The sequence below is a fragment of the Miniopterus schreibersii genome (genome assembly GCF_964146895.1).
Source record: "Miniopterus schreibersii genome assembly, chromosome: 9".
In the NCBI taxonomy this organism is placed as follows: Eukaryota; Metazoa; Chordata; class Mammalia; order Chiroptera; family Miniopteridae; genus Miniopterus; species Miniopterus schreibersii.
In genome coordinates, this window is record NC_138118.1 from 83528859 (window position 1) to 83551952 (window position 23094).

The 23094-nt window shown below is 57.1% G+C and overlaps 1 protein-coding gene across 1 annotated transcript in view; it reads right to left on the minus strand.

Moving 5' to 3' along the window:
* ABCA13 (ATP binding cassette subfamily A member 13) overlaps positions 1–23094 on the minus strand; it is a gene marked incomplete at both ends in the record, with an annotated part of 90587 nt that overhangs the window by 26082 nt on the left and 41411 nt on the right. The window contains 14 exons of the mRNA XM_081146988.1: positions 1574–1711; positions 2616–2718; positions 4259–4351; positions 6186–6289; positions 7890–8024; positions 8972–9122; positions 15075–15184; positions 15796–15988; positions 17778–18031; positions 18291–18447; positions 19372–19487; positions 21491–21668; positions 21936–21990; positions 22960–23068. Coding sequence (XP_081003114.1) covers positions 1574–1711; positions 2616–2718; positions 4259–4351; positions 6186–6289; positions 7890–8024; positions 8972–9122; positions 15075–15184; positions 15796–15988; positions 17778–18031; positions 18291–18447; positions 19372–19487; positions 21491–21668; positions 21936–21990; positions 22960–23068 — 1896 coding nt within the window. The remainder of the gene's footprint in view (positions 1–1573; positions 1712–2615; positions 2719–4258; positions 4352–6185; positions 6290–7889; positions 8025–8971; positions 9123–15074; positions 15185–15795; positions 15989–17777; positions 18032–18290; positions 18448–19371; positions 19488–21490; positions 21669–21935; positions 21991–22959; positions 23069–23094) is intronic.

Sequence of the window (23094 nt, forward strand, 5' to 3'; positions counted from 1 at the left end):
TGAAACAGTTTAAAAATGGTGATTCTTAATCCAAATTAAGGAAAAGAAAATACATTCGCATCCTATTTCTTTGTAGGCTCCCCTAAAATTATAACCTGTGAAATTCTGGTAAAACTTTTATAAACGATACAGATTACAATTTATTCAGTTTCGCCAAAGCATTGACTCAAAAGCACTTTAACGCCTTTTTTAAAAAGCATCTTTTAGATGAAAAAAAACAGCAATTATTTTTCATGCCGTACCATAGAATGCCACCCAGTGTAAGGAAAAGTTTGCATTTAAATCACTGGATTTTTATTTAGATGCTTGTAAGTTTATCAAGTGAAAATATGACAAAATAGAACATAGTCCTGGTGCTGTTTCCCGTAATGATGCTGGGAAGGTTCTGACCTCGGGGCCTCGGGGCCTCATGGAGAAAGTGAAATGTTTTGAGTGGACCGTCTCTGAGGCCACCTGATGTCCCCACCTGGGCTCTAGGGGTGCCTGTGTTGGGGGACCCCCAAGTCTGTGGGAAAGAAACGCCGCTCAGTTGGGGGGTGGTTAATTGACAGTGAAAAGTGGAAAGTGAAGGAAGGTGAGACCCTCCGAGGGCCCGAGCACGTCCCCCCCAGGCCGTGCTCGCTCCTCTGCTCCCGAGGACCAGCTGCGATGGAGACGGGCCCCCTTCCTCCGGCTCCTCTTCCTGGGGCTCAGACAGGCAGGGGAGGTGGCCGGCGGCCCTTGGGGGACGGGCCTGGAGCCGGCTGCTGCTCAGTAGCAAAATCAATAAACACCTGAAAGAAAGTGAAAATGATCGTTAACCTACAAGAACACGCGGCCTTCTGTTCTCAAATATTATAAGAAGGAAAATCCTCCCAAACTCCGCCCCACTTTGCCTAAAAATACACACAGATCAGCCCTTGCTGGTGTCTCAGCGGTCAGAGCCTCGGCCCACAGACTGAAGGGTCCTGGGTTCGATTTCCGGTCAAAGGCACGACCTGGGTGCAGGTTCGATCCCCGACCCCAGTCCAGGCTCCTGCAGGAGGCAACCCACCGACGTGCCCCCCCCCCCCCATCTCTCTCTAGAAATCGATGGAGAAAATGTCCTTGTGGGCAGATTAAGAAAATGAACACAAATCACTCACCCACACCACCCTCCGAGACCCCCCCAAACAGGTAAGGCCACTGAAGTCAAACTCCGGGGGTGACCAATGTCTGGACAGGGTGGGTCCCCGGGGGTCCTCGGTGCCTCAGTCTCGCCTTTAGAACGACACCGAGCGCCTGTCTTTTCAAAGTTAGCGACCACCCAGTCCCAGGGGCGTCCCCAGGTCATCGGGGTGTGGGTGGTGGTGGGTCCGGCGGACAGGCAAGGTTAAGGGGCGGGGTTTACCCACCGCACGGCCGACGCAACTGTGAACACCCCGCGGCCCCATCGCAGGGGGACCGAGTGGGGAGCGACCATACGCAGCCCCCAGCCCTCATCAGCCTTTGGCGAGACCCGGCGGCGAGTCCCTGCGGGCAGCGGTGCCCCCGCTCGTGACCCAGCACAGCCCGGAGACTCCCGCCAGGCGCCCGCCGTGCCCAGGTGGCCCACCTGCTCCAGCGAGGCCTGGCCGATGGCGTAGTGCCGAATGCTCAGCGCGGCCTTGCCGTTCTCCAGAACCTGGAGCAGGTCGGCTAAGCGGCCCGACCCCTTGGGCACGTGAAACTCCAGCAAAGGGAGGCGCTGCTCCTGGAGGCCCAAACGAGAGGTCACGCGGTCGGTACACCATCGGCAAAAAGTCGACCACACTGACCACACGCGTGAGCACCAGCCGGGTGAGCGGGTCGCCTCTGTGAGTCTCTGGCGGGTGGTTAGTGAGGACGGCTCCTGGGGACGCCTACGGGATAAGGGCCCCCCCCCCCCCGCTGGGCTCCCGCTGTCCCCTGGGGGGCTCTGCGCCGTCCCGAGAGCCCGTGACTGTCCCATGGGGGCCTCTGGGGCGCACGCGGCGGGGATGCCCGTGTCCGGCCAGCGTGCCCTGCCTGGCAGGATCTCATCGCTGTCACTGTGGAAATCGGCAGGTCACGGCCGCCGCGGGGACGGCTCCTCCTGGGAGTCGTAAGAGCCGGAGCCGCAGCAGCCCACACGGGACCCCCGGGCGCTGGAGCTGTGGCTCCTGGAGGGTCACCATGCAGAACGCGGCCCAGGACGCAGCAGGCTGGGGCCTGACGCCCGCCGGTCTGCCCAGTCCCCTCGGGAAGACGCTGCGGGCTCGGGGACACGCTTGCATCGCTTGGTGGGGGACCAGGACCTCGAGCACCGGTGCTTCCCGTGAATCATTCCTATTACGGTGGGTTATAGGCTTGAGGGTTTCAGCGTTATTCACGGGAAGGAATTAAAGTTCGCAGTTATCCCCCCTGAGGAAGCTGAGCCAGGCGGTGGGGCCGCGCCCGAGGACAGGGGGGCTGCAGGCTCCTCGGGGCGCCCCACCCGCGGCCAGCAGGCGAGTCGCCATTCTCAGCGCCAACCGGCGCCGCTGGAGGCCCCTGCTCGGCGGCGAGGCCGGGACAACAGGCAGCGTGTCGCAGCCCAGGACTGAGGCGGGAGAGAAACTGCGCCGGCGAGGGGTTTACGGGCAGAACGTCGGCCCTACCTTAAGCCGGGCTCCGGGGAAAAGCAGCTCCAGGCAGCCGGAGATGGCGTGGTGACCTCCTTCCTCGGGGACCCACACTCTGACAGTGTAGCCGTCCCCAAACCTGAGCGGCGGGCGGGAGGAAAACACGGTCACTATGGGCCGGGCCCAGTTCACAGGGAGGTGGTGACTTTTCCCACTTGCTGGGGGGTCTCGGCTCCTCAAACACGGATTCAGGGATTAATTCCAGCTCGGTTGTGGAGTTTGCTCTCATTTAACTTATAATTGACACAGAAACTGCTTTTTAAAAAAAAAAAAAATCACCAGAACACCCGTCTGATGACGAGGCGTGAAAATGCCAACCGTGGAAGCAGGTGTGAGCTGGGGGAGCCGAGCCGGCCGGCGCCCCCCGGGCAGGACGGGGTCCGGGTCTGCAGGGACTGGGGTGCGGCCGGGGAGGGCAAACGGGCGCGTGGGCCGTCCCGCCAGGCGGGGCTCTGTCACCCTCACGTGGAACAACGCTCCCGACTGTGCCACCAGCCGGCGCGACTGGGCCGGGGGGCCGGTGCCCACACTGCGGAGTTGCAGGCGGCTCTGGGGCCGGAGCGGCCACACCTGAGGAGTCAGACGGTGACCCCAGAACCCACGGGGCTTCCTGAAGCTACATCCTTCCATTGCCGCAGCCCGGGTGCCGAGCACCGAACAGCATCTCCTTACAGGCCTGCCGACTCCACAGAAATACACACACAGAGTCTTAATGCCCATATTTAAAAGAAAGAAAGGTCGCCCCGGCTGGCACCGCTCAGTGGGTGGAGCGTCGGCCTGCACACCAGAGGGCCTCGGGTTCGATTCCCAGTCAAGGGTACCCACCTGGGTTGCGGGTTCGCTCCCCGCCCCATCGGGGTGCATACGGGAGGCAACCCGCCGATGTGTCCCCCTCACATCCACGTGTCTCTCTCTCCCTCCTTCCTCTCTCTCTGAAAATGCAATGGACAAAATACCCTCAGGTGAAGATTAATAAAAAATAAATTAAATTAAAAAGATCACAAAGCAATAACCTAACCTGTCACCTGGGACACGGGTCAAGGAGAGGGAACCGAGCCCCCAGCAAAGAGGAGGGAAACCATGACGGTCAGGCTGGGACTCGACGAGGCACAAAGAGAGAGCCGGCGACACGGAAGCCGGGTCCCTTCCGACGACCGCCCGCCGGGGCCAAGCTGGACGGACAGGGCCTCGAGCTGCCAGCGTCGGGAAAGAGCGACGGGGACCAGCCCTGTCACGGGGAGACGGGGCAGACCAGCAGCTGTGTCAGTACTTTATACAAATTAAAGGGACACATTTCTAGAAAAGCAAAAACTGCCGAACCCAACTCAAGAAGAAAGAGGGTGCAAACGGACCTGTAACCGGTGGAGAGATGAAATTAGTAATTTTGAAGCTACCCAGAAAGAAAGTGCCCGGCCCGGGTGGCATCCCTGGTGAATCCTCACACACGTTTAATAAAAAATTAAGACCAATTCTCCATAAATTCTTCCAAAAAACAGAAGACGAGGAACGCGCCCCAACGTGTTCTGAGGCCGCTGTCACCACGATACCAGACCTCCGCTCCCCGCGCCCCCCTCGCTGCTGGCCCGCGGCGGGCTGGGCGTGAAGAGAGGGGCGCCTACCTGTCCCTGACGTGCTGGGGGGACCCCAGGCACCGGAAGCTGCCGCCGACCATGATGGCGAGCCGGGCGCAGAGGGCCTCACACTCGTCCACGCTGGGGGAGGAAGGAGACAGGTGAGCGGCGTCCTGGGGCCAGGCGCCCAGCAGACGGGCCGTCGGGCGGCAGGCGGGCGGGTCACCCACCCGGGACCCGCGGGGGGCCGGCCACACCGCTCACAGACGCGCGACTAGGGCCCGGCGTCTCCCAGCAGCTACAAAGTATAAAGAGGGGACCTTTCAGCAACAGTAGCTCCACCTGCGCGACAGGTGGGAGTGACCTTCTCACAAAAGGTGAAAGTCTCATGAAAAGAAACAAGAGTTGCTGATGCGCTTAAATGAAATCCCGAATCACTGGAAAGATGTATCGAATAAAGGAAAGTAAAAGGATATTTTTAAAGCAGGAAATTATTATAATATAAAAAGTAATATCATATGAAATTATTGTGATATAAAATATTAGTGGTATGTGTAAGTTCAAGTGTAAAATATAATACACGTAAGTATTAAATGTGGTAAGTAAATAAGTTATATAAAATATATTTACTATATACAAAAATAAATACAAGTGATATTTAACATGCTAGAATATAAAATATAATATAATGGGTAATATTGTAATTTGTAATTTATTTTGTAATATAAATCTACATTGTTCTGATATAAAATATTTAATGAAGATTTATAATTTTTAATTGCATTGTTGTAAAAGGTTCACTTTTCAACAAAAGTTATAAACACTCAGAAAGCAAAGAATGTTCGATGTGTACTCGGGAAACAAGTCAGTAAAAGCTGTTTCTACGTGTCCCTGGACGTGAGACTTAGCAGGAGACAGTCTTCAGTGAAGCCACTATCGACGTGTTCAACCGACCAAAAGAAACCATGTTTGAAGAACTAAAGCCGGGCGTCGACCTGGGATCCAGGCGATCGGGGTTCGATCCCGGTCGGGGCACAGGCCCGGGCTGGGGGCTCGATCCCAGTCGGGGGCGTGCAGGAGGCAGGCGGTCAGTGACTCTCGTCATTGATGTTTCTCTCTCTCCCTCTCCCTTCCTCTCTCTAAAATCAATAAAAACAGAACTTAAGAAAAGCCTGATGATAATAATTAACAGAGATTCTGAAGGAGATGAAAACGATGTTTTTAAAAAGAGACGAGTGGGACTCTTGCAGGCAAGGAGTACGATAAATTAAACGCAGGATTCGCCGCAGGGGCCGCGGCGGGTGTGAGGTGACGGGAAAGAGAAGCGGTGACCGTGAGGCCGAGTCAACAGCGGTGACCAACCTGAGAACAGAAACACACGACTGAAAAGCGCCGGGACTCAGGGATCCGTGGGCGCCCCCGAGAGTCCTACAGACGCGCTGATGCCCACAGGAGAGGGGAGAGAAGCAGGAGGAGCCTGATCCCTGCGTCCGGGAATTTCATCGGCCAAATCGCAGGGCCCGCTCGCCATGGAGCTCCCAGGCCTAGTGTCCGCGGAGCCCAGCGCCCGGGAAGGTTTTGAAATCTAATTACACAGGTGATTCCGCCAGGAAGGGAACCTGAGCCCCAACTCAGCAGCTGCTGGCCTCCCGCCCGCTCACCCTCCTGCTGGGAGAAGCTGCCGTGGCCGAGGGGACCCAGGCGCGGCCGCAGGAGGCCCGGCCGAGGGCCCGGCGCGCGGAGCACAGGCGGGGAGGGGTGTGGTCCGTGGCAGACGCGGGGTGTAGACCCCGACTCCAGCCCCAGCCCCGGGCTGCGTGGCCTTGGCTGAGGCTCACCCTGCCCCTGTGGCAGTGTCCTGAGCTCTATGGTGGAGCAGCAGTGCCGCTGTGGGCACGGAGGACCCTGTGGGCAGCCGGGAGCCCGCTCTCGGCCCTCCCGGCCTCGGCCCGCAGCCCCCCCGTGCGTAGCTCACCTGTGCGAGGTCAGCACCGCGGCACAGCCCTCCTGGACCTCCTTCCTTATGGCTTCCCACAGAGACCGCTTCGAGCAGGGGTCCATCCCCGAGCTGGGCTCGTCCTGCAGGAGAGAGACACAGTGAGGACCAGGGGCCCGGCCAGGAGGAGGGTCCATCCCCGGGCTGGGCTCGTCCTGCAGGAGAGAGACACAGTGAGGGGCCAGGGGCCCGGCCAGGAGGAGGGTCCATCCCCGAGCGGGGCTCATCCTGCAGGAGACACAGTGAGGGACCAGGGGCCCGGCCAGGAGGAGGGTCCATCCCCGAGCTGGGCTCGTCCTGCAGGAGAGAGACACAGTGAGGGACCAGGGACCCGGCCAGGAGGAGGGTCCATCCCCGAGCGGGGCTCATCCTGCAGGAGACACAGTGAGGGACCAGGGGCCCGGCCAGGAGGAGGGTCCATCCCCGAGCGGGGCTCGTCCTGCAGGAGACACAGTGAGGGACCAGGGGCCCGGCCAGGAGGAGGGTCCATCCCCGAGCGGGGCTCGTCCTGCAGGAGACACAGTGAGGGACCAGGGGCCCGGCCAGGAGGAGGGTCCATCCCCGGGCTGGGCTCATCCTGCAGGAGACACAGTGAGGGGCCAGGGGCCCGGCCAGGAGGAGGGTCCATCCCCGGGCTGGGCTCATCCTGCAGGAGACACAGTGAGGGGCCAGGGGCCCGGCCAGGAGGAGGGTCCATCCCCGAGCGGGGCTCGTCCTGCAGGAGACACAGTGAGGGACCAGGGGCCCGGCCAGAAGGAGCCCCCGATCCGGCTCCGGGGCAGGTGTCCTCAGCGCCCTGCAGGGAGCCCCACCCCCGGCACCTCCACGTGGGCCTCGGCTCCCGGTGGCGGCCGGAGGCTGAGCCCGCCCTGATGTTTCCGAAACCCAACCTCAGCGGCCATGAAATGTCAGAAAGATGCACCCAAGAAAGACGTGCGACAGCCCTAAAAAGCTTCACTTATTGAGCAACATCAAATCAAGTGAAATTTCTCGGAACCTGAATTTCTCCTTCAATAAACGCCAAGTGCTTCCCATCGGAGCCGTTTCTGAGAGAAGCGTGTGCGGAGCGTGGGAGGCATTTCTGAGCTTTCTGAAGTCAGGAAGCAACACGTTTTCTTAAGAGCTCAGGGCGGCGGTTCTCAGCCAGTGCCGCAAGGATTTTTAACACACGCAACACGTGACTGTTTCGTCGGGGGCGCTGACCATGTTTCCCTGAGATTGTCGAGTAAAAAATGACAACAGCCAGCCCGGCAATAGCCGCCTGGTGTGAGTGAGTCAAAAGTATACCTTTTTTTCTGTCAGATCGGCAAAAAAAACCCCATACTTCTGGTGCGCAGCAGAATTTTAGTCACTGGCCTACGTGCCTGAGACAGCGAAGGTTGACACTCGCTAGGGGGCAAACATGCTGGTTTTAGATTCAGGTGAATTCCTATTTTTTCAAGAACTGTTTTTAATGTTACAGTTTATTGAATCTTCAATTTGATAAATAAAAGCACCTATCAAAACTAAACTTTATGTCTGTAAAAGCCCAGTGAAATGTCGATGGCTGTGTTTGGGGGGCGCTGGCCCAGGGCTGAAGAGCCTGTTGCTTCAGGGACCCCGCCCTGCAAATCGGGACTCTGCCCCTGGAGGAGCCCAGAGGGGCTGGGACACCTGCGGGTCTCCCATGTCCCCACCGCTCACCAGCAGCAGGAGGTCCGGCTTCCCCAGCAGGGCCAGGGCCACGGACAGCTTCCGCTCGGTGCCCCTGCTGTAGGTGGCCACGGGCTTGTCCACGTGGGCTCCCAGCTGCAGGCGCCTCACCAGGTCCCCCGCCACCTGGAAGAGAGGAGTCTCTGTGAACAGCCCCCACCCGCCGGGCCCCCATCCCACTCCTCCCTCTGCCCTGACCCCCCCATACATAGTCCCCTCAGTACTGGGGGTAACTGAGAAAGAACAGATAGGGCCCCGGGACCCTGCTGGGCCTCCTGGGCCTGTGAGATGTCGGGGTGATGGTCTGGAGCCCAGGGGGCCAGCTCGGGCCAGAAACACCCAGTCCAGGGTGGGCCCGGACAGGGAGCCACCCCAAGGTGAGCAGAGACAGGTGAGCCCGAAGCAAAGACTGAGAGGAACTGACTGGGAATGAAGCCTGAGCGAGCGTCTCAGCGAGCAGGGAACTGGGAGGGAGGTTTTAGTGTCCACACGGGACAAAAAGGCCCTTTCCCCGAGACCCCGCCGCAGTCCACAGGGGAGCCTGGTTTATGCAGTAACTGCAGGTGGGTCAGGAGGGGACAGCGTCGCTCACCCGGCCGCTGGGGGCCTTTAATCAAGTCGGGAGGGTGGCCACTGCAGCCCAGCCCCAGGGAACACCAGCGCCCCCAGCACACGGGGCTGCCAGGCTGCTTCCCTCCCTCTGGGGCCACCATCAACCACAGGCCTTGTTTCCAAAGCTGGGCCCTGGGGACACCGACTCTATGACATTTGTCCCTAAATACAAAGCTACAGCCCGGCCGTGTAAAGAGCGTGGGAGAGGAGGCCGGAGGGGACACCACGGTGCCAGTGACCTTACCCATGGGCTCCCAGCGCCCGCCCTCCTCGCCCAGGTCGAGCTGAAAATGCAACACAAGCACCACAGAAACGTTTCCTGGTGTTTCTCCAGGGTCCTCATATTGGAAACGCCGTCGGGGCCCATTTGTCTGACACTGGTTCCTGCTCAAGGGCTGAGAGCCACAGGGGGACGGGAGGTGCTGCCAGGCAGCCCTCGGGGGGCCGTCCCGGGGCCTCACCTCCGGGATGTGCGGGGCAGGGATCCCGCGCAGGCGGCAGTAGTAGTGGAGGTGCTCCCGGCCGGTCAGCAGCTCGTCCAGGGCGTCCTGCTGCGGACAGTAGCCCACGCGCACGCCGGCCGCCCCGGCGGAGAACAGAGGCGCGTCCACCCTGCAGAGCGGGGCGCAGGTCAGGACGCGCCGTCTCCAGGCGGCACCGGCCCTGCGCTCTGGCTCCACGCAGAGGCCGCTGAGGCCCAACCAAGCCCCGCGGCCAGCGCGCCAGGAGCAGCCGCGTGGCCGTCGATCAGCTGGACTCTGTGGCCACGGCTGCTTTGCGTGTTAAAGAAAAGGCACAAGCACCGAGCTCTGTAGTTGGCACAAAGGATGCTCAGGGAACCACCGTCATAGCTGGTGTTTCCCAAAAAAATTCATGTGACACCTAGTGTACCGGTGACTAAACTATCTTGAGTATCAGGTTTAAAAAATAACTTATAACAATTTTATATAATCTGTCCCTGAACCGGTGAAAAACAGAGAGATGAAGGAGAAGGTATGGTCGCCCTCCGTGATTTCTGAGGAAGAAGGCGGGAGCATCAATCCTCCCGGCCCCGGATTAGCAACAGTTTCCAGACGGACACAGAGAGAGCATAAGGCACGAAAGGAGAGATAGGTCTGTCTCCACACACACATGCACACACAACACACGCATACACACCTGCACACGCATACGCGCACACATGCACACACACAACACACGCATACATGCCTGCACACGCATACGCACACACCTGCACACGTGCATGCGCACACATACACACAGAGACACATATACACACAGGGATACACATGCATGCGCCGATACACGCCTGTGCACATGTGTGCGCACATGCACACATATGTACACGTGCACACATATACACATACACACGCACAAAACCTGTTAGAAGTAGTAAATGAATTCATCAAAGTTGCAGTATACAAAATCAATATACAAAAATCAGTTACATTTCTATATACTGACAATGAACTATCAGAGAAATTAGGTAACAGTCCCACTTACCACTGCACCAGAAAGAAAAAATACTTAGGAATACATTTAACTGAAGAGGTGAAACTATAAGACATCCAAGAGAGAAACCGAAATCACGAATACATGAAAAGACAGGCCATTATCATGGACTGAAAAAACTAATACGCTAAAAACGCCCGCACTACCCAAAGAAATCCACAGGTTCAATACAATCCTTATTAAAATCCCAACGGCGTTTTTCACAGAAAAAATCCTGGACGTCGTAACGGAGCCACAAAAGATCCTGAAGAGCCAGAAACAATCTTGAGGAAAAAATAACAAAGCTGGAGGCATCCTACCCCCTGGTTTCAAACTACGTTACAAAGCTGCGGGAATCAGAGCAGCGTGGCCCTGGCACAGCCCCGGCCCCCAGGCCCGCACGGAACCGTGGGCCCAGGGATAAGCCCGGTCACCTGCGGCCGATCGCTCTGGCAGAGAACCAAGAGTACAGATTGGGCGAGAGGGGGGCACGCCCAGCAAACCCACGGGGGGCTGGGCCTCTGCCTTACGCCACACACAGAAATCAGCCCAAAGGGGGCTGAGGACTTAAACCTGAGATCTGAAACTGTAGAAACGCGGAGGATAAGCTTCCTGCTGCGGGCCTGCGGTGACCGCTTTGAGCCTCACGCCCAAAGCAAAGGGAACAAAGGCAGAAACAAGCCAGCGGGACGAAAACCCCCGCCCAGCAAAGGACAACAGCGAAGAGGCAGCTGGTGAGACGGGAGGACGTGGGCGAGTCAGCGTGGCCATCGCTCGGACGCCTCACTTACAGCGTCTCAGCCACGCGACCCGGTAACTCCACTCAGCCGAACACGCGAGGCGCCCGGACGCGTTCCCGCGCGAGAACAGGCCTGAGGCCGGCGTCGGGGCGCCTGCGCTGTTCCCTTCCGGGCGTCTTGGAAACGCTCACACCTGTGTTCAGTTCGCAGGCGCCTGCGCTCCCATCCCCAGCCGACCGGGATGTCAGCACCCCGCCAGCCCTGTGCCTCGGCACCACTGGGAAGGTGAGGCATCTCCCGCCCGGGGTCTGGCACAGACACGACCTTCCAGTGACCTTGATCACGATGCAGCCTTTTTTCTCTTTATTTACCGACGTACCAGAGCAAGAAATTCCGAGAACTGAAAAAATGCCTGAAGCTCCCCAGGAGGTCGTTGCCAAGCCCACGTCTTAACGTCTGGAGAGGTCTTGCCCGGGCTCTACCTTTCACGTCGGGCATTTCGTTTCCTTTGTATTTTCAGCAGTAGCGCAAGCGGCCAAAGCCAAGAAAGCACTCTCCCGGTCAGTACTGGACGCCTGCTCGCCCCCAAACAGCTGAGGTCCCGCCGCCCCACCCACACCTCCCCACGGGTGTCCCCACTGATGCACCCGCTCCCCTCAGCCTCCGGTGGGTGCTGGGCTGCGGTCCTGGGTCCTGGAGGACTGGCCTCTGGAAGCCAGATTCACGGGCCCTTGGACGTAAGCTGTGTGTCAGGAGACGCCCCTGAACCGACGAAAAATTTAAATAACTGAATTTGGGGGAGCGGCACCTCCAGGTGGCTTGCCGCGGTTTCAGAAGGAACCCGGCGCCGCTGTGTGCGGCGAGCTCCCCGCGCAGGAAGGTGCGCGCCGGCTCCCTCCGCGGTTAAAACTCCATTGTGATCTAACTGCCCCTTTAATCCCTTGAATACCAACGTACAATTAACATCACAAATAATGAAGGTTAAAAATATAATTAATGCAAGTGTGATTTAGCTATAATTAAGCTAATTACACAGATCCGCAGCCCAATAAGGGGCTTGCGGGCCGTCGCGGAGATGCAGATTCGTTCCTGCTTTCCAGGGCAGCCGTTTGAATTCCATTTCCCAATTATTTCACAAACGACGGAATGAGATATAAAGGAGATAGTCAGCCTCCCGGGGATGACAAAATAAAACAACGTATTTCTGTTTCCTTTTGAATTCCGATTATTTTGTCCTTTTGTACTTGTACGTAGAACAATTATCCAAAAAAATGTGCCACCCAATCAACAAAAACACCTTCTCACGCCTGTGGCCGCCGGGAAAACCGACAGCGTGACGCGAGCGGCTCCGACCCCACACGGGGGTCCCCTCAGGGTGCTCGGGGGGCTGCCACTCGGTGAGCACCTCACCCCCTCCCTCAGAGGGTGACGTCTCTGGTTTAAGCTCTTGGACACAATTAGCTTGAAACATTGACTTTTTACCCACTAGCCCGAGTGTAACTGTATCTTCTGCCCGCGGGTGGCAACAATTGTAGCAGCTGAGAGCCGACACAGGCGGGGTGGTTCCTCCGGGGCCTCCGGGGTGAGGCCGGCTGGGTGCCGAGCCTCCACTGTCTTCACTTAAGTTAGGAGAGGGGGTCGTTCTCCAGGGAGAAGAAGGTGACTTTCCCATGAGGTGTCACGGACGAATCTTCGTTCCAACCCTGGAGTTGTCACTATCCCAGAATACGGACGAGGGGACAGGGCCCGCGGGGAACAGGAGGCAGGAAAAGGGTATCATAAGGAGCGGACGGGACAGGAACACAGCCGACCCCGTGACCTCTCCCACATCGGTCAGAAGGAGGCAGGACAATGTCACCGAAACACACCCCCCCCCCCGCGAGGATGACTGGAAACCGGTGATCCTGAAAACTGGGTAAGTAAAATGGAAAAAATAAGCACTCGTCTGTCCTTCTTATATGAACGACACCTCTGAGTCGTCAAATAAAAACTAGCGAGAGCAAGCAGCCCTAAAATGACCCAAGGCAGGAAGTGAAAAGGGAACGCTAAGCGGGGGATCGCACCGCCTTTCCCTCGCCAGGGAAGGCGCGCATCGCCTGGGCAGGAGGCCCGCCTGCGCCCACCAGGGAGACGGCGAAGACCAGGCGAGCGGCCTCTGGGTGGGAGAAACAGTGAAAGGTTCCCCTCGGCTTTGCCGGAGCACGAGCCCGGGCCTCTGCGTCCACGAGAAACGTTGTCATCTCTGTGCAACCGGCCAAGTCTGCGGGCGGCTCCGTCCCCGAGCCCAGGGGCCCAGGGTCAGTAGGCAGATTGTAAAGAAGCCTGCAAGGGGCCCGAGATCGAGACACTTACAAGTCGTACCGAGGTTTTTACAAAGGAGCAAGAGGAGACTGTGGTGTCTGGGACACTCGTGGTCATGAAGCCGCACGGACTCCAGGAGGTAGAAATGAGCTAATAATACACAAAACCACATTTTTAAAAAATCAGGGTAGGCGTTACCCAGAAGGGGTTTTAATGGGATGGTCTTGTCCTGTTTTTCAGCTGGTACAGATTTACTTTGTGAAAATGTATCAAGATGCTCTTTTCTACATGGAACTTACACGTCAATGCAAACATTTTAAAGACTTTTATTAAGCCCATATCATGGACTGTATTTCTCACGCTGTCCTGTGCATCCCCCTGTACACCTGAAACTAATACGAAATAAAAGATAAAATGAAAAAATATTAAGCCCAGGAACACAAGACTCTGAGGATCTAGAAATACTCTTATATGTAAGTTTTTGAAAGACGAAATCAAACTTACACACGTCGTTTAGAGAAAGTGGCAGCAATAATGTCAGTGATTAAATTTTTAGGATCAAGGTAAAGCTGTGCCAAGAAGCATGTTTATAAACGTAAGGATTTGATCATTTATTTTTTAAAAGAGTTTAAAAGTCATTCAGATCAAGAAGTTAACAATCGGACACCACAGCAAGGCCGAGGGGAGCGTGGTGGAGAGTTTACCAAGAAGAGCAAAGTTTAATAAATTCCTGAAGAAACTTCAGTCTTTCATTCTTTTTAAGGTAAAATAGTCAAAGTTGAGAAAGTATAAAGATAATTCTATAGGAAAAAATCCCAAACATACTGGTAGAGGGACAGGACAAAAATACACATCTTGTGGTAATAATAATTATGACTATAAAAAAGCAGTAAAATTTTTTTAAATTGAGTTTTTGTAAGAAAATACAAACTATGAAAATACAACAAAAAATAAAAATAAAAGTAATTTAATAGTAAGGACTGGAAATGAAAGATTTCAACAACAAACTAATTTTTCTTATGAGCTATCCATTTAAAATACTATGTGAAATTTAACAGCTAAGAAAGATTTAAGTCCAGGACAAAATAAACGTACTGAAAAAAGGTGAGGGCAGATCAATAATCAGAAATATCTTATTTACGATATAAATCTGTGTAAAGAACGAACCGTAAGATATGTCCATGTGCATAAGTGCTAACTGATAAATTTAAAACTCTCCTTACAGAACTTATAATAAAATTGCAAAGTGATATCTCCCTGCGATAAGAAATATGTATATAATTTTGTAAAAATTAATATACATATTAATTTGTATATATATAATAAATACATATATATGTATATAATAAATACATATATATGAAATAAATATGTATATAATATGTATATAATTTTCAAACCGTCACACTTGGTGAAATAGACGGACCACCCTTTAAGTAACTGGGCGGACAGACCACCCTCCAGCGTTGTTCCGATGGTTTAGAGAAGCAAAGAGGGACAGTCAGAGGCCTGCCGAGGGGAGGGAGGGAAACGTCCCGTTGGTCCCCGAGACGAGCCCGCGCTCTAGGTGGACCATGAGGCCGATGGACATGCTTTGCAGACCTGGATTTATCTCGGTTCGTAGAAATATTTACCAGGTGTGCGCCCCTTTCCGGTTGCGGGGCGTCTGGAGCTGAGGGGGACAGTGAGCAGTGAAGGCGGAAGGGCCAGTCCCCCTCCAACCCCCCCACACGCACCGTTTCCCGCGCAGCCGAGTGGGGGGCACCGAGCAGACACCCCCAGCCCCTCTGGGCACCACAAGTTCACCTGCTACATCCTCCCCACCTGCGCTGACCCTGGGCTCCCACCAGCGTCCTGGGCTCGTTTCTCTCACACGTGGAGGCTGCCCCCTCCCGCTCCCCCAGGAGGCCTGAAGTGAAGAGAACTCGGGGGGTGACCTCCTGGCCCTTGGTGCACAGGACCCAGGCCGTCGGGTTCTCTGGGCTCAGTCACTCGCTCTACGGGCAGTAAGGCGATTGAGTGCGGATCTCACCCCGCGGGCGTCCTGACCACGGCGTGGCCTGCGGTCGGGGGCTCGTCCCCGCTCAGCATCTTGAACGTGGTGCTCTTCCCGGCTCCGTTCACCCCCAGAAGCCCGAAGCACTGAACAGGGGAAACGGTTAAACCGCACGTCAAACTGGGTCAGAACAGCACCTTTCAGCAGCTCGGAGGCAGCATTTTCGCGATATTTGTGGGCGTTTAAAAGCAACCGTTTGCGTGAAGCGGCTTATGGACTGCAGAGTATTTCCGAAATGATCCTGGCACTTGAGTGGAGTCACCGGTCCAGCTGTGCCCGGCACACAGGTGGCTCCACGTGTGGGAAACTCGAGAGGGCGACAGGTGGAAGCCACCCTGCGGCCGCCCCAGCGAGCTCCTCGCCATCTCCCCTTGGGGACTGTAGCAGTTGCAGGTCACGTCAACACAATCCTGATTGTCCCCCTGACTTCACTGCACATTCAAGTACTTAGTACAAAGGCACACTGGGCAGTGTGGCTCAGTGGTTGAGCGCTGACCCATGAACCAAGAGGTCGAAGGTTCGATTCCTGGTCAGGGCACAGGCGGGGTTGGGGGCTGGATCCCCAGCAGGGGGCGAGCAGGAGGCAGCCGATCCATGACTCTCATCACTGACGTTTCTCTCTCTCCCTTCCCCTCTCTCTAAAAAAATCAATTAAAACACTTTTTTAAAAAAGTGACACAAGCAGACGGGTCCTCACCTCCCCTCTGCGCAGGCCCAGGCTCACGTCCTGCACGGCCGCCGTCCTGCGGGAGAAGCCCCCGTAGCTCTTGCTCAGGTTGCACAGCACCAGGAGGTCGCCGCCGGTTCTTCCCTTCAACACCCGCGTCTGCTCCTCTGCCACGTCCCTGTCCTCGCAGGCCGTGACCGTGCCTTGGACGGCAGAGCGACCCCTGGGAAGAGACGGTCGGTCAGTTCACACCTGGGAGGCGGGACTGGAGGCGGCTGGAGCGGGGGAAGGTGAGAGACCTGTCAGGACAGGAGCGAGGCCTGGAGACGCCCCCGGTTCTGACGACAGGCCGGAGTCGGCGTCCCCTGACCTGAAGGGGACGTGGGTGTCCCTGAGAGACAGCGAGTGCAGACGCCACTGGAGCTGCTCTCAGCTGTGTGGAAAACAGAATGGGACCTGAGCCGGATGGAGAAAAGCCCCTGGAAGCTGTTACGAGGAATCGAGCCGTCTCGGCAGCTCTAGCAGGTGGGTCACCAGCAGCCAGGGCTGCAGGGAGAAGCCCCCGCACACCAACCGCAGGGCAGGCGCTGGGCTGTATGAACGGACCGCGCAGGAAGCAGGCTCGTCCCACAGCGACTCGCTCGCTGCCCTTCAAAGGCGTTTGTCAGACGGACTCACATTCAATTTCAAATTCTCACTCATCCGCTCACACCTGAGCTGCTTCCTCTTCACGCCTCCATGTGATTTTTTAAAAAAATATGTCTTTATTGGTTTCAGAGGGAGGAAGGGAGAGGGAGAGAGGGTTGAATATCGCTGATGAGAGTCACTGATCGGCCGCCTCCTGCTCGCCCCCTGCTGGGGACCGAGGAGCCCGCAACCCGGGCCTGTGCCCTGAGCGGGAATCAAACCAGCGACCTCCTGGGTCCTAGGTTGATGCTCAACAGCTGAGCCCCGCCGGCCGGGCTCCTCCTTGGGATTTTTAGCCTGGTTCATTTTTACTCACAGGTGAACATCAGTCTCCCGTGTAAACCACAATATGCCAGCATCTGAACCACTAACGGGTGCGGACCCTGCGTCCGTCCTGTCCCGACACCAGCGTCCTGCTTTGTCAATGTCTCGTTGGCAGGTTCTTTGTCACCACACTATTGGGTATCCCCGCGGGAGGCCGGTGGTCGGCACACGGGGCTCTGCACTCGGTCTGCAATTACTCCGGTCTTAAAATATTTTAAAATTTTCGGATATTTAAAATAAAATAGATGCCCAGCCGGGCGTGGCTCAGCGGTTGAGCGTCAACCTAGGATCCCGGCGATCGGGGTTCGATTCCCGGTCAGGGCACATGCCCGGGTTGCGGGCTGCAGCCGATCAGTGACTCTCATCATTGATGTTTCTATCTCTCTCCCTCTCCTTTCCTCTCTCTGAAATCAATAAAGATACATTTTTTTAAAAATAAATAAATAAATAAAATTTAAAAATAACATAGAATATCCACATCTGGCCCCCAGTGTCCCGAGGTCCTTTCCTTGTGTAATTTTCCCCAGTGGAGAGATGAACCCGAGAGAGAACACAGATGATGCGGAAATATTCCAGATACTCGGGAGTGTATATGACACAATACATCTATGTCACATTCAAAATGCATGAGAAACAAATCAACGGAGATAAACGGGGCCGGCGGGTGGGGAGGGGTGGCGAGGACGTGGCCGCCTGCAGGGGCTACGGACAGGACGGGTGCTGGGGCCTCTGAGATGCTGATGGCCCTCAGCCAGGGGGAAGGTGACATGTGTGTCCAGTTTGTGCAAATTCATCAGATTCCACACGTTCCTGTCAGGCTGCTCTCTCCCCTTCCCCAGCTGGCCCTCGAGACGCCTCTTCTTTCTCTAACAGCAAATGGTCTCCTCTCTTCCCTCCTGTTTCCAAGACCCACCCACAGGTGCCCACACCAGCCTCCAGGATGGAGTCTCCCCCGCTTCATTCAGAAGCTGGTGCCCAGAGGACGGGCCCCGGAGACGCACCTGGGCCTCCGCACCAGGTCCCAGTGCAGGCTCAGCCTGAGGAGCAGGAGCACGGTGCCCTGCGAGGCCAGCTGCACGAACGTCCAGCCCAGGAAGCCCGTCTCGAAGGGGCTGGCGTAGGCGTCGACGCCGAAGCTGTGGGCCAGGTCGAACCTGACCTGGTTGTAACAGAGCTCGATGAGCCCCTGGCCCAGGCAGAACGGGGGGAAAACAGTGAAGGCCCACCTGAGGACCTTGTAGATGTTCTGCAGGGTCTGTGCAGGAGAGAAAGGGGACAGAAGCTGGACTAAGAGCCCCTCCCCACGCCCAGGCCCTCCCAACCCAGCCGCTCAGCTACACTCTGTCGGCCAGCGAGCCCAAGGGACTGCCTGGCTCCACAGAGTCTGCCCGGCTGGGTCAGGACAGGCCAGGGTCCCCTTCCCTTGCCCTAGAGGCCCTGACAGGCCCTGAGAGGCCCTGAGAGGCCCTGACAGGCCCTGAGAGGCCCTGAGAGGCCGGCCGGCGCCCGCTGACCTGGTCCTTGGCGACAATGGCCAGCAGCCGGGGCATGGTGGCCATGAGCATGGTGCAGAGGCCCAGGATGAAGTTCAGCGAGACGTAGGCGATGAAGGCGACGTCCGAGCTGGAGAAGACCCTGGACATCAGATACATCCACGGGAGAGTCGCATACCTGCAGGTCGTGTGGAAACCGTGTTTATTTCCCTGTGACGTTTATTTGCATAAAGACGGGATGACGGATGAAGTTTCACTGCCCGGCCAACCTTCCTCGCTTAGTGAGCCATCTCCCGGGGTCTCAGAGTCGTGAGAGCACCTGGACCTGCGGCTCTGCCATCCTGGGAAAGGCCCCCGGTGACCCCACCGTGTCCCGCCTGCAGGGACGTGGCTGGGTCTCGCTCTGAGCTCCAATGGCCAGACTGTGATTTGTGTAAAATTCACTTCACTTGTAACCTTCGGCGTAAATAAGAGCGACTGCTTTGCTAAAACAGCCTTGAATTACAACAAATTGGTGTGTCCGTTCCTTCCCTGCCACCAGCAGGTCTCGCACACGCTTGCCCGCGTGCAGACACAGGTGCAGACACACACAGAAAGCGCAATCTGGGGCCACCGGCAGTGACCCTGATTCGTGCGTATCGATGAGAAACCTATAAAATGACTCTTCGGCCTTTTCATTTCCCTCTGAGAAAAAAGTGGTAAAAGTTGGATAAAACATTTCCAGTCCACTCCTGTGGTAGGAGAGAGAACACATCCCAGACCCAGGGCTCCCGGAAAATGTCCACGTGGGCACCTTCAGAGCCCAGGGGACGAGGCGTCTGAGCCCCTGACCAACGTCACGGTGAAGGTAAGAGAGAGTTGGTCCCCGGTGCCCGTCTGTCAGCAGTGAGAGGCCCCCTGAGCAGGGCCGCCTGCCCCCCACGTGCGCCCAGCCTCCTCCGGGGGGTGCTCGGCGTCTCGCTCGCGAGGCGTCCCCGCAGGAGCCACGTAACTGCCTGAGAGGAGAGGAGAGGAGCTCAGGCAGCCACAGCCGCTCGGAGCCCCCCGGGGTTTCCCGCCTCAGGGAACAGGCCCGATGGTGCAGCCGGGTCCCGTCACGCACCCGAACAGCGCCAGCAGCAGGGCCGTGGCCGCCAGGTTCTCCCGGGAGGCGAAGGCTGGCAGCCCGAAGGCGGCGACGGCGACGACGCAGAGGCCAGCGGAGACCAGGTAAGAGAGCTGGGAAGCAAAGGGAGAGGGGCCTGAGACGTCGCGGACACGTGAGTCCCTGCCCAGCCTCAGGTTTTCACGTCCGCTTCCACTGCGCTGTGTTTATCTTGCGCCTCACGGGCTCCGCACAGTGGCACCGGCCCTGGAGAGTCGCGGCCCGGGGGTTCCCTGTCCCCCAGATTCACCTGCCGACGCCTCAGCCCCTCAGGATGCACTGGGAGGTGCACCCGGAGGTGGGGCTTGTAAAGGGCAATCAGGTAAAAGGAGGACATGCCTGTCCCCTAATCCATCGACCGGTGTCCTTTTAAAGAGGGGAGACAACACAGACGAACAGGAGGGACAGCCGTGTGGGGACACGGAGGGGGCAGTGTCCACAAGTCGGGACAGGGGCCTCAGGTGTCCGGGAAGCGTGGCCCCCGCAAGCGCTTGTCCTCTCTCCCCTTCTCTTTGGGAAGCTGTTGTCACCAAGTCGTTAAACGGCCAGCAGTGTGCGGCTCGGGGACAGAGGTGAGCCAGGACCCGGTGGCTGGCCCTGCCCTAAGGGGGGAGGGGTCAGGGACAAGCAGTTTCCTGTCCTGACCCGAGAGTGTGTCCTTCAGGAGAGATGAGGGGCCAGGACCAGTGTTCCTCAGTCTGGGCTGAGACCTATCGCTCGAGGGCCGACAACACAGACTCTCCATCCCCGTCCCACCTGGCAGGGGATCCCGCGGGTCCCTTCAGGAACCCCCAGGGGGTCACACTCACCAGGCAGGTGCTGGGGAGACCTGAGTAGACAAAGGGACCCCCTAAAAGGTGGAGAGCGCTGAGGTGTGGCCCATAGACATGGTAAAATTCCAGCCGCGTGTTCAAAAGGACACAGTGAGCTGAGTTCTGAGCCAGGTCAGAGGCACGAGCCTGACCTGAGGTCCCAGCGGCCAGGGCAGCCCCTGGCACGGGGCAGGTGCCGGGTGAGCGCCAGGCCCTCCTCCCTCCCCCGCTGAGGTCACAGCCTACGACCTTGGACGGTCGTGTTTATGAGAACAAGACGCCACTGTCCTATGGGATGGACACTGTGAGTGACAGTGAGAGAGGTGTTGGCCCCTGAAGGTGTGTTTGTGATTCAGCTCCAGGAACAAGCTGCAGGGTTGTCTCCTGAAGGGCTGAGGGTGGGGATCTGGAAGCTTCCGTCAGAGCCGAGCACACACAGGACGAGCCAGGGCTGGGGCACAGGTCAGGGGCCCGGGAGAGCGGCAGGTGACAGGCCACCTCTAGTGATGTCCCCTCCCCACCCCCTTGGAGAGAGCGTGTGAAAGGTGGCTGTTTATTTTCTGATCTTCCTGACGAGAACGCGCATCTCTGCACAGGCCCCTGTGCCCCAGGCCCGCAGCCTGAGGCTGGTCAGCGCCTCTCAGGAAGCAGCCAGGTGACTGCTGGTGACAGTGAGGGGACTTCACCTGGGACACGTCTGCCAGTGAAAGGATCCCTTCTGGTGTTCATAGTCTGAGGTGCCAGAGCCCCCAAAATGGGACCACACACATTCACACACATGCTCACAAACATACACACATACACACTAAACATACTACACACGCCACACACATACACAAACATACACACCTTCACACACATGCTCACAAACATACACACATACACACTAAACACACTACACATGCCACACACATACACACACATACACACCTTCACACGCATTCACAAACATGCACACATACACACTAAACATACTACACACGCCACACACACATACACACACATACACATATACACTAAACATACTACACATGCCACATACACAACACACACCTTCTCACACACATGCATGCACACTCACACATTCACTCACACATATACACCCACACGCGACACACATGCACAGATACACATGCACTCACTACACGTGCACACACATAAACACATACATACATGCTGCACCCATATCCGCACCACACACACACACATACACGCACAGACCTAAACAGGGCCCGGGGGGGCACGGGGCTCACCCCACACCCTACCATGTCGAACAGGAAGTGGGTGAGCCAGTAGGCGCCGTAGCCCAGGCCACTGATGTGCTGCAGCCTCTTGGCGCCGGTCACCCTGTCCCTGACCACGGAGCTCCCGATGGAGGCGGACAGGACAGAGAAGCCCAGCAGGATGCAGAGGGCGACGCCGCACTGCCGGATGCCCTCCAGGCTGTGGGCCGACAGACGGCGGGTCAGGCGGGGACGGAGCAGGGCCTCTGCCTGCGGGCGGGACCCGCGGCGAGCAGCGGGAACCCTCCCTCGTCAGTCCCTCCACGACCCCCAAGGCAGCACCACTGTCCCCCCTCTTCCCTCCTCTGTGCCACCCACTCCGCAGGCCAGCTCCCCCAGGGCAAGTGCAGAAGCAGCAACCCCCCCCCCCGTAACCCAAAGATTTCACCCATAGTTGGCTCACCCTCCCCACGTCCCCGCGACTCACATCCTGTCCTCGCTCAGCAAGGCCCCTCCGTACGGATGACTGTAGAGCGTTATTCCTGAGGAGGGCAACGGACCATCAGCCGCAAGCTCCGCCCACGCCCGAGGAAGGGAAGCTCAGGAGGTGAGGAGACGTTTCCGTTCTGACCCCGCGTGCGGGAGACCTCGGTCAGTGTGTGGTGGCAACTCCCCCGCCCCCAGGGCCGGGATGTTCATGCTCCCAGTTCCCTGCACAAACTCCCCGCCCCAAGAGGGCTGCATGCACAGGCCAAATTAGGAATGAGATTTTCACATAAATAAAATGCTGCTCAAGTTTCGGTGATTGAGAATAAATGTGTTTTTCAAGTCAACAAACTTTCAACAGAGGAGCAGGGAGTCCACTTGTTCCCGTAGGTGTGACTGAGCGGAGCCTGGGGACCCCTGAGAACCCGGGAGCCGTGTGCAGAAGCCCTGGCTGACGCCTGCAGAGTCTGCCACAGACCCCGGGCATCCTGCCCTGAGAGGAGGGACTGGTCCTGCTTTCGTAAGATGCTGCTAGTGAGGTGAGAACTCTCACGTTGCCCACTCCCTCCACCGCACAGGTGAGGTCACAGTTCCAGGAAGGCAAAAACATTTAATGACAGAGCCCGGCCGGCGAGGCTCAGGGGTTGGAGCATCGGCCTGGGATCCAGGAGGTCGCTGGTTGGATTCCCGGTCAGGGCCCAGGCCGGGTTGCAGCTCGATCCCCAGTAGGGGGCGTGCAGGAGGCAGCCGATCAATAACTCTCATCACTGATGTTTCTCTCTCTCTCTCTCTCTCTGAAATCAATCAAAACATATAAAAAAATAAAAATAAAAAGTCCATCCTTTGCTCAGATTTCCTTAGTTTAAAAATAAAAATTAAAAACAACCATGGAATGACACAAATAAAGACAAGTAGGGCCTGGGACTTTGGGTGTAGTTAGAAACGGGTGGGTGTCTGCTTCTCCCGCCCGTAAAAGCGTTGACCTCTGCAGGCAGCGGGTGACGGGGCGGGAGACACGGCCTTACCATACTGTCTCCAGTCCGCGCCAGGCGGCAGGAGCCTCCACAGGATGACGTTGTTCAGGTGGTTCAGGTAGGAGGGGAGGGAGTGGAAGGCCTTCTGGTTGTACCACACCTGGAAGGGAGAGAGCCCAACGGCTC